Below are 18896 nucleotides of genomic sequence, written 5' to 3'. Positions count from 1 at the left end.
CTCAAACAGTCTACCTGCCTCAGCCTTCTAAAGCACTGGGATTACAGGCATGAGCCATCATGCCCAGCAGAGAGTAAATTTTTATTAAAGTGTATCTTTTTTCATATTTTAATTTCTTTAAAATATACATGAATGCCTAACATAAAAATTATGGCGTTGTACTGTGAGGTATAATACAGATGACAAGCAGAGCATGAAGGTGAGAAATAAATGGAACCACAGTTGACCATGGATTTGAAATGGGCAGGTCCACTTATCTGCAGCTTTTCTTCTGTCTCTGCCATCCCTGAGACAGCAAGATCAAGCACCCCTCTTCCTCCTCAGCTTACTCAACATAAAGACAATGAGGATGAAGACCTTTATGATGATCTACATCCACTTAATGAACAGTAAATATATTTTCTCTTCCTTATAATCTTCTTAGTAACACTTTCTTTTCTCTAGCTTATTTTAATATAAAAACATAATATATAATATACATAACATACAAAATGTGTGTTATAATCAACTGTTTATGTTATTGGCAAGGCTTCTGGTCAACAGCTATTAGTTGTTAAATTTAGGGGCAGTCAAAAGTTATACACAGATTTTCAACTGCATAGTGGGTCATTGGCCCTAACCCCCATGTTGTTCAAGGGTCAATTGCATATGGTTCCAACATTTTACATGAATTAGTACAATATTAACTCTCTGTAGACCGTGAAAAGTTAAATGTGTTGTAATCCCAACAGAAATAACTAAAAAACAAAATAATGCAAAGAGGTATAGTTAAAAATCCAATAAAAGAATTTAAAATATTCAACTGGTCCAAAATAGGGCAGAACAGGAGAAGCAGAGAAACAGAACAAAACAAAGTGAGTATACAAACAAAAACAGATGGGATTAACAGGATACAAACAGCAAAATGACAACTAAACCCAACTGTAAAAATTATTATGAATGATCACTTCCCACCAAGATGTAGTAACAGGAATTGAATATACCCTTTGCCTGAAATAACTAAAACACTGGACAAAACTTAAGAAACAATTGCTTTCTGACATTGGATATTAGGCAGCACAGATCCGAACACCAGGAGAAACAAACAAGATGAGCCCAGTGACCGCCCCAGCCTACCAACTTAAGCAAGTTTCCAGGATACAGTTCATATTTAAAAGCACAATCTGAAAGGATCAAACTGTTTCTAAATAACTTCCACTGCATCCTAGAACAAAGCCATAAAAAAGAATAAAATCACGTTAGCTGCAGCAACAGGGATAGAACTGGAGGTCATTATCTTAACTGAAATAAGCCAGGCACAAAGAGACAAATATCACACCTTCTCACGTATATGTGGAAACTAAAAAACTAGGTTGCGTGGAGGTAGAGTAGAAGGCCAAATAACAGAGATGGGGAAGGGTGAGTGGGAACATGGGGGAGGATAAAGAGAGATGGGTTAAAGGGTACAAATATACGTTTAGACACAAGGAATAAATCCAGTGTTTGACAGCAGAGTAGGGTGATGTTAGTTGACAAAAATATACTGCACTCAGGTGATGGACATCCTAAATACCCTGACTTTATCACAACACATTATATACATGTAATAAAATTTCACAGGTACTCCATAAATTTGTACAAATTTTTAAAATCTGAAATTTTAAAAATTTAAAGAAATATATATGGGAATACAAAAATATCTAGCATTCAGCAAGGGAGAATTTGCAATGTCTGGCATCTAATAAAAAATTACCAATGCATGCAAAGATGCAGTTAAAGATGATCCATAATGAGAAGAAAAGCTAATTGATATAAATCCCCAAATGACAAGGATGAAAGAATTTGTAAAGAGGGATATTAACAGTTATTTTAAGTATGTCCCAGATGGCCAAGAAGGTAGAGAAAAATTACAAATGTTAGGTAGCAAAATGGAAGATATAAAATGGTCCAAATCAAACTTCTGGAGATAAAAGCTATAATGGCTGTGATAAAAATATACTGGAAGGAATTAGACACTGCAGAAAAAAAAAAATTCGTGACTTGAAAATACAGCAAAAGAAACTATTCAAAGTGAAATACAAAGAGAAAAAAAATAAGAAAAAAATAGACCATTGGTAAGCTGTGGAACAACTTTAGGAGACCTAATATATGTGCAATTGGAGCAGAAAAGCTATTTGGATTTTTTTTATTAAATAATAATCAAAAAATTTACAAATTTGATAAAATTAAAACCCTACAGAACAGGAAATAAGAAGGAAACTACAAGATGTATCATAAGTCAATTGCTTAACAAGTGATAAAGAGAAATTCTTAAAAGCAGTCAGAGAAAAACATAAATGACCTTAAAGCTCCAGCAGAAAAATCAGAGCTGAGGCTGTGCGTGGTGGCTCATGCCTGTAATTCCAGCACTTTTGGAGGCCGAGGCGGGTGGATCACCTCAGGTCGGGAGTTCGAGACCAGCCTGACCAAAATGGAGAAACCCCGTCTCTACTGAAAATTCAAAATTAACCGGGTGTGGTGGTACATGCCTGTAATCCCAGCTACTCAGGGGGCTGAAGCAGGAGAATCACTTGAATCCAGGAGGCAGAGGTTACGGTGAGCCGAGATCATGCCACTGCACTCCAGCCTGGGCAACAAGAGCGCAACTCCCTCTCAAACAAACAAACAAAAAAATCAGAGCTGGTCAGAATGGATTAAAAAAGCAAGACTCAACTATACATACCTGTAAGAAACATTTTAAATATAAAGAAAGATATACACTGAAAAGGACAGAAAAAGATACACTATACAACGAGTAAGCATAAGAAATCTGAAGTGTCTTTATTAATATCAAAGTAGACTTCAAGACAGAGTACTACCAAAGAGGAAAATTAGATAATAATAAAATAGAAATAGTCAATTTATCAGGAAGACAGATCAATCATGAATGAATGTCCCAATATGAGAGTTTCAAAATATATCAAGCCAAAACTGACAAAACTAAAGTGAGAAACCGATAAAACCACAATCATAGTTTTTAATACCTTCTCCCAGTAAGTGACAGAATAACTAGATCAAAAAATTTGGTAAGGGCATAAAAGATGCAGAGTAGGAGTTAGCAAACTTTATCTCTACAGGGTTAGGTAATAAGTATTTTTGGTTTTGTCAGCTATTAAAGTCTCTGTTGTTAACCACTCAATTTTTCTTTTGTAAAGCAAAAGCAGACATAGACAAAGAAGTATATGAATGAGGGTGGGCGTGGTGGCTCATGCCTGTAATCCCAGCACTTTGGGAGGCCGGTGGCCAGATTGCCTGAGTTCAGGAGTTTGAGACCAGCCTGGTCAACAAGGTGAAACCCTGTCTCTACTAAAATACAAAAAATTAGCCAGGCATGGTAGTGTGCACCCGTAGTCCGAGCTACTCAGGAGGCTGAGACACGAGAATTGCTTGAGCCCAGGAGGCAGAGGTTGCAGTGAGCCGAGATCGCAGCACTGCACTCCAGCATGGGTGACACAGCAAGACTCTATCTCAAAAAAAGAAAAAAAAAGAAAAAAAAAGGTAGTGTATTAATGAGTATGGCTGTATTCCAATAAAACTTTAAGAACAATAAGCTGCAATCCAGACTCGTCCTGTTACCTAACACTTACAGAACATTACATCCAACAACTACAGAATACTTGTTCTTTTCAAATGCAAAAGGTATGTTCACCAAGATAGAGCATATGCTGGATCATAAAATAAGTCTCAATAAATTTTAAGAGTGAACTATTATAAAATATGTTCTCTGACCACAATGAAATTAAATTAGAAACCAATAACAGAAAGACATCTGGGAAAAAACACACAAATATCTAGAAATAAAACATTTCTAAATTAGAAAATATTTTGAAAAGAAAGATGAAACTGTATCAAAAGCTGTGGGCTGCAGCTAAAGTACTGTGAGGAAAATTTATAGCTTTAATATTTGTATTTTAAAATATGACAAATACAAAATTAGTAAAGTTCTACCTTAAAAGCCAGGTAAGCCCAAAGTAATTAGAAGAAAGAAAATAAAGAGCAAAAATCAATAAAATGAAAAAGAGACAACAGAAAAAATAAAGCTAAAAGTTCGTTCATTGTTGGTGCAGTTGCTCTGGAAAACAGTTTGGCAGTTCCTCTAAACCAGGGTGTCCAATCTTTTGGCTTTCCTGGGCCACATGGAAGAAGTAGACCCAACGATAACTGATGAGCAAAAAAAAACAAAAAACAGAAAAAAAACTCATAATGTTTTAAGAAAGTTTATGAATTTGTGTTGGGCTACATTCAAAGCCATCCTGGGCTGTGGTTTGGACAAGTTGCTCTAAAGGTTGAACACAGAGTTACTATGTGACCCAGCAATTTCACTCCTAGGTATATACATAAGAGCAATGAAAACATAAGTCCACACAAAAACTTGTATGCAAGAGTTCATAGCAGCATTATTCATAATAGTTAAGAAGTAAAAACACCCAAATGTCCATCAAATGATGAATGGATAAATAAAATGTGGTATACAATGGAATACTATTCAACAATAAAAAGAAGTGCTTTGACATAAATGAACCTTGAAAACATCATGCTAATGAAAGAAATTAGTCACAAAGACCAAATATTATATGATTCCATTTATATAAAATATCTAGAATAGGCAAATCTATAGAGACAAAGATGAGCAATTGCCTAGGACTAAGGGAGTTGGGAAGAAAATAAGTATGGGGTTCCTTTCACGGGTGATGAAAAAAATATTCTAAAACTGATTGAGGTAAAGATTGTACAACTCTGTGAACACCCTAAAAGCCATTGAGTTAAACACTTCAAACACTATGCATTGTATGGTATGTAAATTATATTTCAATAAAACTCCACCTCCCAAAGTGCTGGGACTATAGGCATGAGCCACTGTGCCCAGCCAAAGCTATTATTTTTGAAAGTTGGATCACTGAAAACATTTTTAAAACTTTTTATAAACTCCTAGCTAGAATAATGAAGAGGGGAGAACAAAAAAGGAAAAAACACAAACTAGTAAGAAATGAAAGAGGAAGTATCACTCCAGATCTTATATACAATAAAAGAAAAAAGCAATATAAACAACTTCATCTAACACATTTGACAATTTAGAAGAAATGGGTCAATTAGCAAAACTGACCCAAAATAAAATGGAAAATCTGAATAGCCCCAAATCTATTAAAGGAACTGCATTCTTTGTCAAATAGTCCAAGAAAGAAAATGCCAGGCCCATATGGCTGCACTAATCAATTATAACAAACATTTAAGAAAAAAACAAAACACCAACCTTACACAAACTCATTCATAAAATAAAGCAGGAAGAAACATCTTCCAACCATTTCATGACGCTAGCATAATGCTGATACCAAAACTCCAGTTATTTTTTTTAAAGACAATTACAGCACATCCTGATAAAGACAGATTCAAAAATTCTTAACACAGTATCAGCAAATCAAAATCAGCTATATATTAAAAGGATAACATGATCAACTACAGTTTATCACAGTAATTCAAGGTAGTTTAACATATGAAAATCAAACAATATAATTCACCATATTAACAGAATAAAGAAAAGTGTTGGGAGAAAAGCTGAGTGTTGGGAGAGAAGCTGAGGTAGGGCTTGCATGTCTGACATAATAATAAAAGAGTCTTGGAACATGTCCAGGGTCCAGAGTCTAAAACCCCTCCTGGCCTTTGGAACGTGTCTAGACTTGCTGGCTCCTGGCTTCTAGCACTCCCATTATCTCAACTAGCTATATGTTTCAAAGAAAAAAAGCTACATCATCACAGCTGTAGCTCATTTGCTTGATAAACCACTTCCTTTCAACCCCCACATCCTTACCACCTGTTTCTTTGTTTGATCACCAATAAATAGTGTGGGCTCCCAGAGCTTGGGGCCTTCACAGCCTCCATACTAGCGTTGGCCCCCTGGTCCCACCTTCTCTCTTGTCTTTTCTCATTCATTTGACTCCACCGGACTTCACAGCCCCCACGGCCTGGTGTTGGGTCTGATCACTCTAACATTTGTGGCACCAACATGGGGCAACGAAGACCCCAGTGAAGGAACACTAGAGTACGTCAAAGCGGAGGATGCATCGTCAGAGGACACCTGAGGACGACTGAAAGAAGCCTGGTGGGGAAGCTGAGCGCTCGGAAGAACCAGGGTAACAATGGGACAAAGTAAAAGCAAACATTCTGCTTATTTGAATTTCTTAAGGCATTTATTACGAAGAAGAGTGAAAGTTAGTACTCAGAATGTATCACTCTTTAGTACAGTAAAGCAGTTTTGCCCATGGTCTCCGGAACAAGGGACTATGGAATTGGATGAATGGGAGAGAACTGGAAGAGATTTTAAAAAGGCATATAAAGATGGAGCAAAAACTCCAGTTTCCATTTGGTCAAAGTAGGTGCTAATAAAGGCAGTTCTTGAGCCATTTCAAACAGATGATGAGGTGGATTCAGATGGGGAAGAGGACAACGAGTGTAAAAAACTTCAGAGTGTGAGAAACAGCTAACCGGAGGAGATTAAAGAAAAGAAAACTTTAAAAAGTATGTTTTACTAGCACGTCAGCGCCACCTGCTGAATTAAGTGAATGGCCACTTCCACTTCCTCTCTCCCCGCTTACTGGGCGAGAAAATGAATTAGCTGAAAACTTACTGCTCCTATAGTTGCAACATTAAAACCTGGAGCAATTGGTGGTGCTATACGAAATTCTATTTAAAAAGCTAGAGCTGAGGGAGACCCTGAAGCATGGCAATTTCCAGTTACTATAACCCAGCAAGGAGGACAGAATATAGCTAATTGGGCCACTTTTCCTTTAAGTTTTAAAGGAATTTAAGCAAGCCATTAGTCAATATGAACTGAACTCTCCTTTTGTGCAAACTTTGTTGAAAAATGTGGCTCTTGATAATAGGTTAATACCATATGATTGGGATACTTTCTCACTCCGTCCCAGTACTTGCAGTTTAAAACCTGGTGGGCTAACTAAGCTCAAACTCAAGCAAGGGAAAACACACAAGTGCAGCCACCTGTGCCTGTTTCCGTTGAACAGTTAATGGGAGTTGGCCCTAATTGATGTAGATTAGAGAATCAAGCAGTAATGGAGGATGTTGCCATTGTTCAGCTGTGCTCTGTGTGGGTAATTACGGGCATGGGAAAGGATAAATGTTACAGGAGAAAAATATCCTTCTTTCAGTTCTGTCTGACAAGGACTTAAAGAACTATATATTGATTTTATTGCTTGGCTCCAAGAGGCTGTGTATAAAGCCATAATTGATAAAACAGCTCAGGATGTTATAATACAGCTTCTTGCATATGATAATGCTAATGCAGAGTGTCAAACAGTTATTAGACACCTGAGAGGGAAGGCTCATTTAGCTGAATATATTAAGGCTTGTGATGGCATTGGAGGTAACTTACATAAGGCTACTCTTTTAGCTCAGGCTATGGCTGAATTGAAAGTAGGAAAGAATATGCCCTATTTCTCAGGCTCTTGGTTTAATTGTGGGCAATTTGGACACACAAAACAGGAACGTAGAAAAGGAAATCAAAAGGAAAAACCACTACCATCAATCAACAGAAAAGTCCCAGGGTATGTCCCCAGTGTAAGAAAGGCAACCACTGGGCAAATCAGTGTCATTCTAAATTTAGCAAAGATGGACAACCTCTTTTGCGAAACAAGAAGAGGGGCCCAAACAAACCAAGGCATATCCGGCAGAGCCAGCGCCCTTACAAACCATACAATTGTCCCCCGCCTCAGCAGGTCCCCTGTAGACCTCTGCAGCACAATTCCTGTCTCTTTACTTCCTGGGGAGCCACCAAAGAAGGTCCCCATGGGAGTTAGGAGACCCTTACCCTCAGGAACAGTCTATTACTTGGAAGGTCTAGTCTAAATTTAAAAGGTATCACTGTGCATATGGGAATAACTGACTCTGAGTATGAGAGAGATACAACTAGTTATTAGTTCCTCAGCTCCATGGTCTGTCTCCCCAGGAGAATGAATTGCTCAGTTGTTGCTGTTCCCTACATAAAACTAAGCAGCAGCACAGTGAAAAGAATAGGAGGCTTTGGTAGTACTAATCCAGCAGGAAAAGCTTTATATTGGGTTAATCAAATGTCTGACAAAAGACCTATTCATATAGTAATTATTCAGGAAAGGATTTTGAAGGACTAGTAGATACTGGAGCTGATGTCTCTATTATTGCTTTAAATCAGTGGCCCCAACACTGGCCTAAACAAAAGACTTCCATGGGTATCGCTGGTGTAGGGACTGCCTCAGAAGTTTTTCAAAGTTCCTTGATTTCACCATGTCAAGGGCGGGATGGCCAGGGACCATCCAACCTATTATTACACCTATTCCTGTCAATTTATGGGGTAGAGACTTATTGCAACAATGCAGTGCTGAAATATCTATTCTTATGGATCAATATAGTAATAATAGTGGACAAATGAAAAATGCGGGATATTGCTGGGGAGAAGGACTAGGAAAAAATTAAAACAGCCAATCAGAACCTTCAGAAGGATAAACAGGTCAGACTGGATTGGGGTATCATTTTTAGGAGCAGCCATTGTTGAGCCTCTGGCTCCCATTCCTCTTGTTTGGCTAACTGCCAAACCAGTTTGGGTGGAGCAATGGTGGCTGAAACAGGAAAAACTGGAGGCTTTAAAAGAACTGGTGCAGGAACAATTACAAAAGGGATATACAGTGACTACTTTCTCCCCTCGTAATTCTCTTGTATTTGTCATTAAGAAAACATCTGGTAAATGGAGAATGCTAACAGATTTGAGGGCTGTTAAATGCTGTAATTCAACCCATGGGCATGCTACAACCAGGGCTGCCCTCCCCAACAATGATTCTAAAATACTGGCTTCTATAGCAATAGATCTAAAGGACTGCTTTTTTACCATTCCTTTAGCTGCCCAAGATTATGAAAAATTTGCTTTTACTGTTCCCGCCATAAATAATAATGAACCAGCAGACTGATACCATTGGGAAGTACTGCCACAAGGCATGTTAAATAGCCCAACTGTTTGTCAAACTTAAGTTGGCAAAGCTATTAAGTGAGTTAGAGAACAGTTTAAAAAATGGTATAGTATCCATTACATGGATGATATTTTGTGTGCAGCTGAAACTAGGGAAGAATTGATGTTGTGCTACAAACAGAAAAGGCCATAAATGTAGCAGGGTTAATTATAGCCCCGATAAAATCCAAACTTCTACTGCCTTTGAATATCTAGGAATGAAGGCAGAACAAAGTGCTATTAAGCCTCAAAAAGTTCAAATTTGGCCGGGCACGGTGGCTCACGCCTATAATCCCAGCACTTTGGGAGGCTGAGGCGGGCAGATCACGAGGTCAGGAGATCAAGACCATCCTGGCTAACACAGTGAAATCCCATCTCTACTAAAAATACAAAAAAAATTAGCCAGGTGTGGGGGTGGGTGCCTGTAGTCCCAGCAACTCAGGAGGCTGAGGCAGAAGAATGGTGTGAAACCGGGAGGTGGAGCTTGCAGTGAGCCGAGATCGCGCCACTGCACTCCAGCCTGGGCGACAAAGCGAGACTCTGTCTCAAAAAAAAAAAAAAAAAAGTTCAAATTTGAAGAGATAATTTAAAAACCTTAAATGATTTCCAAAAATTATTAGGAGACATTAATTGGATTCATGCAACTTTAGGCATTCCTACCTATGCTATGTCTCATCTCTTTTCTACTTTACAAGGTGATTCTAACCTTAACAGTAAATGCTCCCTGTCCAAAGAAGCATTGGAGGAACTTCCATTAATTGAGGAAAAAAATTCAGCAAGCACAAGTAGAACAAATTAATCCGATACAGCCATTACAGTTTTTAGTTTTTCCTACTAAGCATTTGCCTACAGGAGTTTATAGGTCAACAGGATGATCTGGTTGAGTGGTTTTTTCTACCTCACAATACAACCAAAACGCTCACTCTGTACTTAGAACAAATTGCTTTGCTAGTAGGACAAACGCGGCTGCCCACAACAAAGCCAAGGGGATATGATCTAAATCAGATTATGGTTTCATTAACAAAACAACAAATTCAACAAGCCTACATTAATTCCCAAGAATGGCAAGTTAATTTGGCCAGTTGGCATTCTTGATAATCATTACCCTAAATCTAAGATATTTCAATTTCTATAATTAACATATTGGATACTGCCTTCTATTACTCAAAAAGCCCCTATTGCAGTGGCCATTACTGTTTTTACTGATGAATCTAGTAATGGAAAATCCTCATTTGCAGGACCTCGACAAGTTTTTCAAACTGACATTGCTTAAAGAGCAAATCCAACTTTAAAAACTCAAATACAAAAGTAAAAGGGAAGGGACCAGGAATATAAGACACCGCATATGCAATTGCATTTAGCTTTATTAACATTAAAGTTTTTAAATTTACAAAAAGTACAACCCATGACTGCAGCTGAACAACACCTGACAGGACAAAAGGAAAATAAAAAGGCTGGACAAGATATAGGATGGAGGGATGTACATACAAAGAGCTGGGAAAAAGGAAAGATAATTATATGGGGAAGAGGATTTGCTTGTGTCTCTCCAGGTGACAATCAGGTGCCTACCAAACATCTGAAGATCTATCATAAGCCACAGCATCTAGTGGACCCACCTGTACAGTGCAAATTGAAGGTTTAAGGATTGCTTTTTTTTTGCTATACTATTGCACAAGAAGGATAAGCCTTGATTTGCTTTCTCTATGCCTTTTGTTAATCAGAAAAAGCCTTCTTCTCATTACCAATGGTAACATTTACCCCACGGTAATTAACCAAAGAGGCAGAAGCTGTTACAAATGCTTCAGCAATGGCATGCCTCCCAGCTACAGCAAAATAAAAATAAAAATAAAAAAGCCTTTGCTTCTGTTTCAGTAGATTTACTAACGTAGGGGTAAGGGCATGTTTGTATTTTTGCAGGAGATGAACACACCATGTGGGTGCCCTCAAGATGTGTATGACCATGGAACAGGAGACTAGAGGGACCCATGGATCCCAACCATGGACCAGGTTCCCCCAGTATGAGCCATAAGACAGTTGAATCTGAATACAAAGATGGAACAAGGACCAACCAGAGTCATGCTGACATCAACCCCCATAACATGGGATAGATCAAGAAAACCACACAGGAAGCTGACAAACTGCTGGAGTGCCAGGGTTTTACCTTTTGCTGGGATTCAGAGGTACAACAGATGCTTAACGGACCAATGTTTTCTGACTGAATTCCTCTCTACCCTAAATACAAAAGACCCCAATAGGTAGGCAGGAGTATCATTGCCCCTATTCAGCATGAAGAAGTTACAGAAGACAGACCTTCATCCTTCTGCAACCCTTAGAATTAAGGGTCCCCTTGTAAAAGGGAAAGGGGAAATATGTAAGAAGCATTCAAACCAGAGCAACTCCATTTTGAGTAAGGGCTAAAAAAATGAAGCTGGATCACCAACTGGCAATTAAGGGCTGCATAGCCTGCAACTGCCTTGCTCAATTAATTCAAAAACAAAAAGAGGACCTTTTGGATTCAAAGTTGTGTTATGTTACTCTTTTTTTTTTTTTTTTTTTTTTTTTTTTTCTTTTTTTTTTCTTTTTTTTCTTTTTTATTATACTTTAAGTTCTAGGGTACATGTGCATAACGTTTATATCATGTATAACTCCCCAATGCAATCCCTCCCTCCTCCCCCCTCCCCATGATAGGCCCCAGTGTGTGATGTTCCCCTTCCCGAGTCCAAGTGATCTCATTGTTCAGTTCCCACCTATGAGTGAGAACATGCGGTGTTTGGTTTTCTCTTCTTGTGATAGTTTGCTAAGAATGATGGTTTCCAGCTGCATCCATGTCCCTACAAAGGACGCAAACTCATCCTTTTTGATGGCTGCATAGTATTCCATGGTGTATATGTGCCACATTTTCTTAATCCAGTCTGTCACAGATGGACATTTGGGTTGATTCCAAGTCTTTGCTATTGTGAATAGTGCCGCAATAAACATACGTGTGCATGTGTCTTTGTAGTAGAGTAATTTATAATCCTTTGGGTATATACCCAGTAGTGGGATGGCTGGGTCATATGGTACATCTAGTTCTAGATCCTTGAGGAATCGCCATACTGTTTTCCATAATGGTTGAACTAGTTTACAATCCCACCAACAGTGTAAAAGTGTTCCTATTTCTCCACATCCTCTCCAACATCTATTGTAAGTGTTATGTTACTCTTAAATGCCATCTGGAGGACAGAGATGAAAATCTCACCCTCGATACTGTAAAACTATAAGACCAGGTTTTTGAAGCCTTTCAGGCTCACTTGAATCTGCTCCCTGCAACTGATATTTTCAACAAGATAGCTGATGGGTTGTCTACAATCAATCCTCTTAAATGGATTAAGGCCATTGGAAGCTCTACACTTGCAGATTTTGTTCCAATAATTATGTGCTTGTGCTGTCTCCTTTTAGTCTGCAGATGCGGAAGCCACCACTGGAAAGAAAGCCACCCTCGAGAACAAGCAATGATAGCTGTGGTGGTTTTACAAAAAAGAAAAGGGGGGCATGTTGGGAGAAAAGTTGAGTGTTGGGAGAGAAGCTGAGGCAGGGCTTGCATGTCTGACATAATATAAAAAAATCTTGGAATATGTCTGGGGTCCAGGGTCTAAAATACCTTGTGGCCTTGGGAACGTGTCTAAACTTGCTGGCTCCTTGCTTCTAGCACACCCATTATCTCAAGTAGCCATGTTTCAAAGAAAATGCTAAACCATCACAGCTATAGCTCATTCGCTTGATACATCGCTTCCTTTCAACCTCCACATCCTCACCACCTGTTTTGTTGTTTGATCACCAATAAATAGCATGGGCTCCCAGAGCTTGGGGCCTTGGCAGCCTCCATACTAGCACTGGCCCCCGTTCCCACGTTCTCTCTTAACCTGTCTTTTCTCATTCCTTTGACTCTGCCGGACTTCATAGCCCCCATGGCCTGGTGTTGGGTCTGATCACCCCAACAAAAAGCTATCCAATCATCTCAACAGATGCAGAAAACATCTGACAAAATTCAACACACATTCATAAAACTCTCAGCAAATTAGAAACAAAGGAATTCCCTCAATTTGATACCATTAAGAAAATAAATAGGTAAGCCATGGACTGGGAAAAAATATTTGTAAAACCCATACATAACAAGAAACTTGTAAAAGAATATATAAAATGTGTCAACTCAATAATGAAAACAAGCAATTCAATTAAAAAAAGGGGCAAAAGATTTGAACAGGCACTTCATAAGGAAGATGTTTAAAGGGCCAATAATACAACAGTGCTCATCATCATTAGATGAGCATTAGATTAATTGCAGGGAAATGCAAATTAGAACCAATAACATCCATCAAAATGTATAAAACACCAAATGGTGAAAATGAGGAGCAACTAGAACCCACATACATAGTTGGTACGAGTGTAAAATTGTGCAGCCACCTTGGGAAACAGCTACCTAGACAGATATGCCAGAGTCCAAGTAGGGTAGGGAGAGTATCTATACAGGAAGACTGTTCGGTTCCAGGTGCTGGAGCTCAAGTGAGGCAAAGAGGGCGTCTGTGCAGGGTAGAGTACTGGCAGGGTCTAGGTTTCTCACCATAGGAGAAAGGCACATACAAATAGGAAAAGGGAGAAAACCAGAATTAACCCTGTGGTATGAGACCAGAATTGGAGATATCAGTGGATACTTACAGTTTCCAACATATACAACTCATATATAAATAAAATGTAAATGTGTTTGTATATGTATATAAATATATATATATGCATATATTTGCCTAGACATACACATGCCTACACACATTCTCTAGCTTTTTTCACTGAGATGTCATGGGAGCATCTAGCATTGAGACATTGGCTTCTAAATACTTTTCTTCAGCAAAAGGATCCAGGATTCCTTGGAGAAATGACTGATTCCAGAGATGGGATAGGAAAAATACAAAATGAGCCTGGAACATCTTGTCTTCAGGAAGTAAAAAAGGATTCAAAGAATGATGAGAACACGTCAAAAAGACACAGAGGGCCTCTCACTAGCCAAACATGGGACAATTCATACATCAATAATAATGACAACCATAGATTTTTGCCCATTGAATAAAATAGGTACCATAAGTCCATACTGATATAAATAAATGAATAAATCAAAAGTTTATGGCCGGGCATGGTGGCTCACGCCTGTAATCCTAGCACTTTGGGACGCCGAGGTGGGTGGATCCCTTGAGGCCAGGGGTTCCAGACGAGCCTGGCCAACATGGCAAAACCCAGTCTCTACTAAAAATACAAAAATTAGTTGGGTGGGTTGGTGCATGCCTGTAATCCAAGGTACACAGGAGGCTGAGACATGAGAATCATTTGCACCCTGGAGGCAGAGGTTCCATTGAGTCGAGATCACATCACTGCACTCCAGCCTTGGCGACAGAGAGAGACTGTCTCAAAAAAAAAAAAGTTTGAGGAAAACTGCATATAAAATACGTATTACAATAGGAAAAGTACCTCCATATAAAATACGTATTACAATAGGAAAAGTAACTTTACCATGGAGAAGTTGGCACACACTGCCTTAATCAAAGTGAAAACCATTAATGAAAGATCAAATGAAATTGTATACCATCTGATAGGATGAGGTATCACTTCTGTGGTATTCCTGTTCAAGATATATAACGTAAATTGAAGACATTAGACAAATCCAAACTGAGGGACATTCTATAAAACAGCTGTCTGGTAATCTTCACAGTTTCCTCATGAAGTGAAGGTAAGACTGTGGAACCATTAATATTTAAGATTGAAGGACACATGACAGTTAAAATGTAACATGTGACTCTGCACTATATCCTTTTGCTATACAGGACATTTTTGGAATAATAGGCAAAACCTGAATGTCAGGGTCTGATGCTTAGATGGTATTATGTATCAATGTTGATATCCTAATTTAAAAAGTTGTATTGTGGTTATTAGGAGAATGTGCTATATAACATATTTGGGGATGGTCACAGCAACTTACTCAAATGGCCCATAAAAATAAAGGTTTTTTGTTCTGTAAGTTTTCTGCAAATTTGAGATACAGTTTCCAAAAACAGTTTCAGTTCCTTAACAGAATGTACATACATAAATTATGTGTGTATATATGTATGCACATATATATGCAAACACATATGTATGTATGTGTGTGCGTATATATATGTATATATATACACACATACCCGAGTTAATGAATCAAAATTCTCTCGGAGGCTGTATAGTTTATGTCAAAGTCTTCAAAGCATTTAATACATTTCCTTACGAAAAAAAATTGCAATGGTTCTATATCCATAAGAGTAATACTGAATAATGCTGATTGTATGCCATTTATTTTCAATATAGGAAAGGATACCACCAGCCACTCCCTGCCACTCTTCTATTTGATAACTACAAACGCTCTCTGTCAGTCAAAATAAGTCTCTGTCACTTCAGTGTATATCTTTGAATTTCCTCTTTTTTTGGGGGGGGGGCACAGTCTTGCTCTTGTCGCCCAGGCTGGAGTGCAGTGGCACAATCTCGGCTCACTGCAACCTTCGCCTCCTGGGTTCAAACAACTCTCCTGCTTCAACCCCCCCAGTAGCTGGGAGTACAGGCACATGCCACCACGCCGGGCTAATTTTTTTGTAGTTTTAGTACAGACAGGGTTTCACCACGTTAGCCAGGATGATCTCAATCTCCTGACCTCATGATCCGCCCACCTCAGCCTCCCAAAGTGCTGGGATTACAGGCATGAGCCACTGTGCCCAGCCTGAATTTCTTGTAGACATATTTTTGGTTAAGAAGGTTGTGAATCTGCTGATCTTTTATGAAATCAGGCCTACAGATGTCTACTCATGTAAAATTGAAAGATTTCCACAAATAATGTGTGTGCCAGTCAGGCATGGTGGCACATACCTGTAGTCCCAGCCACTCAAGAGGCTGAGGTGGGAGGATTAATTGAGGCTAGGAGTTAAGAGGCTGTGGTGTGTTATGATCATGCCTGTGACCAACCCCTGCACTCCAGCCCAGGTAACACAGCAAGACCTTGTCTCTCAAAATATATACGCATATGCATGTGTGCTAGAGCTCATTAAATGTCAAGGAAGGCTCAAGCTCATCAGCTCAATAAATCCACTCTCACAGCCTAATTCAGTATGACAAGCAAACAGGCCACATGATCATGTGACTTAATTTATGAGTAGTTCTAGTATGTATTTAAAGCTTTAAATCTTCTTTTCTGACTTCAAGTAAGTTGAATAACACAAAACGTATTAACCATAAGAAGAAAGACTGGTACATTAGACTATCAAAATTAGAAATCTCCACTCATCAAAAGAAAATGAATGGGAAGCTCTAGCATGGGAAAAATACAACACATATCTGACAAAGAATTTTTATGTAGGTTATATAAAAAACTCCTACAAAGAGAAGATAAAAAGAACTCAAGTTTTAAACAGGCAAAAGACTTGAACAAATACTTCAAAACAAGCTTCAAAAATAAGCCTTGAAAATGTTGACTACAGTATCTTAAAATTGTGAATGAATATCTCATAGAATAAAGCACTGGGATGTAAGTTTTTTTTTAATGGACAAGACTACATATTGTTTTGAAATATATAAAAAACATGTTTTCGTGCATACTATACAAGTTTAAACTGGCTGAGACTCCTATTCACTGAAAATCTGTATCACCTAAGAAATATAAACAGTCATTATCAACTGTTAGTGATTCAACTTTGAGACCAAAATTTCCTGCTCTTCCTTTTTAAGTTTTAGATAGGCTTAACTGAAGAATATTCTAGTATCACTTATCTGTGTAAAACAGAATTTTCTGGAATTCATACTGTAAGATAAAATACAGAAATAAACTTGGTGTTCAGGAAGATGTAAGACTAAAACTGTCATTCACAGCTCCCAATTTCAAAATTCTGTGTTCATTAAAATAGGTTCATTGTTCTCACTGAATTTATAAATCTCTAAAGGCTTTGTGGCAAATAAATGCTATCAATGTGAACTTACAAATTTGAGTTGATAAAATGCTGCTTTTATCAATGTTTTATTTGATATAATATGACTTAATTTGATAAAATGTTCCACTGCTTTAAAATACTTGAAAAATAAGCTGGATTTAAGAACTGCTAGGCATTTTACCGAGACCAAGAACTACACAGATCTTGTGAAAATGACATATTCACCATGATACTGGCTAACTGCTCAGGAACACTGAGTAAGATAAATCACTGAGATCACTGTTCAACAAATACATACAGTACTTATCCCTATAACATTTGGCACAGCATATTTTATTACAACACTTACCGGTGCTACTATTTTTCCTGTCTGTCCAACTTGCATGTCATTGGGAACAAAGCCAGCATCAACAGCAGCACGGGAAGCACCAACTAAGTGGAAAAAATATTTGTCATTTTTTTCAAGCTCTACTATTCAGCTAGTTAGGATATTCCCTGATAACTGTAAACAAAGACAGTGATTTAGAATTCTAAGTACTAGTATATTTTATACAGAAAACTTCAAGGAAAAACTTCTTTTTACACCCAAGTATTTCAGATTTTAATTTGGGCTTAACTCTTCTGCATGCTTTATCAAAAAGGCATTCATAAACTTTACACTATAATGTTTAGAATGTCATTATATAATGCTCCTTTAAGTAACAACTTCACAAGTTTTGAAGAAAGGTCTTACAATAGTACCTCTTGTAATACTATAAAGAGAAGATACTGGATAAAGAGTTACAAATAACAAGATGAAGGTTTAACCAATATTTGCTATCAAATTAATAAATAAAATTTAACTGGCTTTCTATTTTCATTCAACAGGAGTCAACAATGAGCCCTATACTTGGAGTAAAACAACCGCTTCCCCAGCAGGAGTCAAGAATGAGCCTCAGGCCTCTTCATCTCAAGCTGAAAAGGACAGAGGGAGCCATAGACAATACAACTGACCACCTCCAAACACGCACAGCCTCACCACCACTATCTTGAGTCAGCCGGGACTAGTTACACCCTGCCCTTCATTTATGTCTGTCCCCACAAGTCCCAAACTCAAAGGTTATCCTTCATAACCTATACACTGATCCCCATAATGCTCTGCATGCTCCCTAACCTGCACCCACCTCCCATATTCCTGACCCTTACACTGTGATTTCTGGAATACAGAGCCCAATATCAGCAAAACTTAAGTTATATTAAGTTTTATTGAAATGTAAGTTTTAGAACTTAAAACTTTAAGTTTATTAAAACTCAGGTTTTATTTACCTAATAAAACTTAACTTTAAATTGGCTCCATCTGAAATTAATATAGCTATTCCTGCTTTCTTTCAATTAGCACCACCATGGTATATCTCTCTACACTCATTTACTTTATATGTATATGTATTTTTATATTTAAAGTGGGTTTCTTGTAGACACCATATAGTTGGGTCTTACTTTTTCATCCACTATGACAATCTTTATCGTTAATTGGTGCATTTACACTACTGATGTTGAAAGTAAAGACTGACATAGTTGGATTAATATCTACCATATTTGTAACGGCTATTTGTTGCCCTTCTTCTTTTTTCCTATTTTTGTCTTCCACCTACTGAGCATTTTAAATAATTCCATTTTGTCTCTTTTCTTAGCTATTAGTTGTATTTTTGTTTTACTTTAGTGGTGGTCCTAGAGTTTGCAATATTCATTTACAACTAATCCAAGTCCACTTTCAAATAACACTTTACTACTTCACAGGTGGTACAAATACCATTAAATAACAAGATAATCCTAATCCCTATCTCCTGTTTCTTACATTGTGATTCATTTCACTCATATATGAGCACATAAGTAATTGTATTACACGAGCATATGTAATTGAATACAATGTTATTATTTTAAAC

At 37.9% G+C, this 18896-nt stretch overlaps 1 protein-coding gene across 2 annotated transcripts in view; it reads right to left on the bottom strand.

The window, feature by feature from the left end:
- The window catches only part of ETFA (electron transfer flavoprotein subunit alpha), a 105899-nt gene that overhangs the window by 48938 nt on the left and 38065 nt on the right, over nt 1-18896 (bottom strand). For both annotated transcript variants that reach the window (XM_033189319.1, XM_033189320.1), the window contains one exon: nt 17324-17406. In XM_033189319.1, coding sequence (XP_033045210.1) covers nt 17324-17406 — 83 coding nt within the window. The remainder of the gene's footprint in view (nt 1-17323; nt 17407-18896) is intronic.

Source organism: Trachypithecus francoisi, unplaced genomic scaffold (assembly GCF_009764315.1).
Source record: "Trachypithecus francoisi isolate TF-2019V2 unplaced genomic scaffold, Tfra_2.0 Lachesis_group3, whole genome shotgun sequence".
Lineage (NCBI taxonomy): Eukaryota > Metazoa > Chordata > Mammalia > Primates > Cercopithecidae > Trachypithecus > Trachypithecus francoisi.
This window is presented reverse-complemented; position numbering and strand designations above follow the sequence as displayed.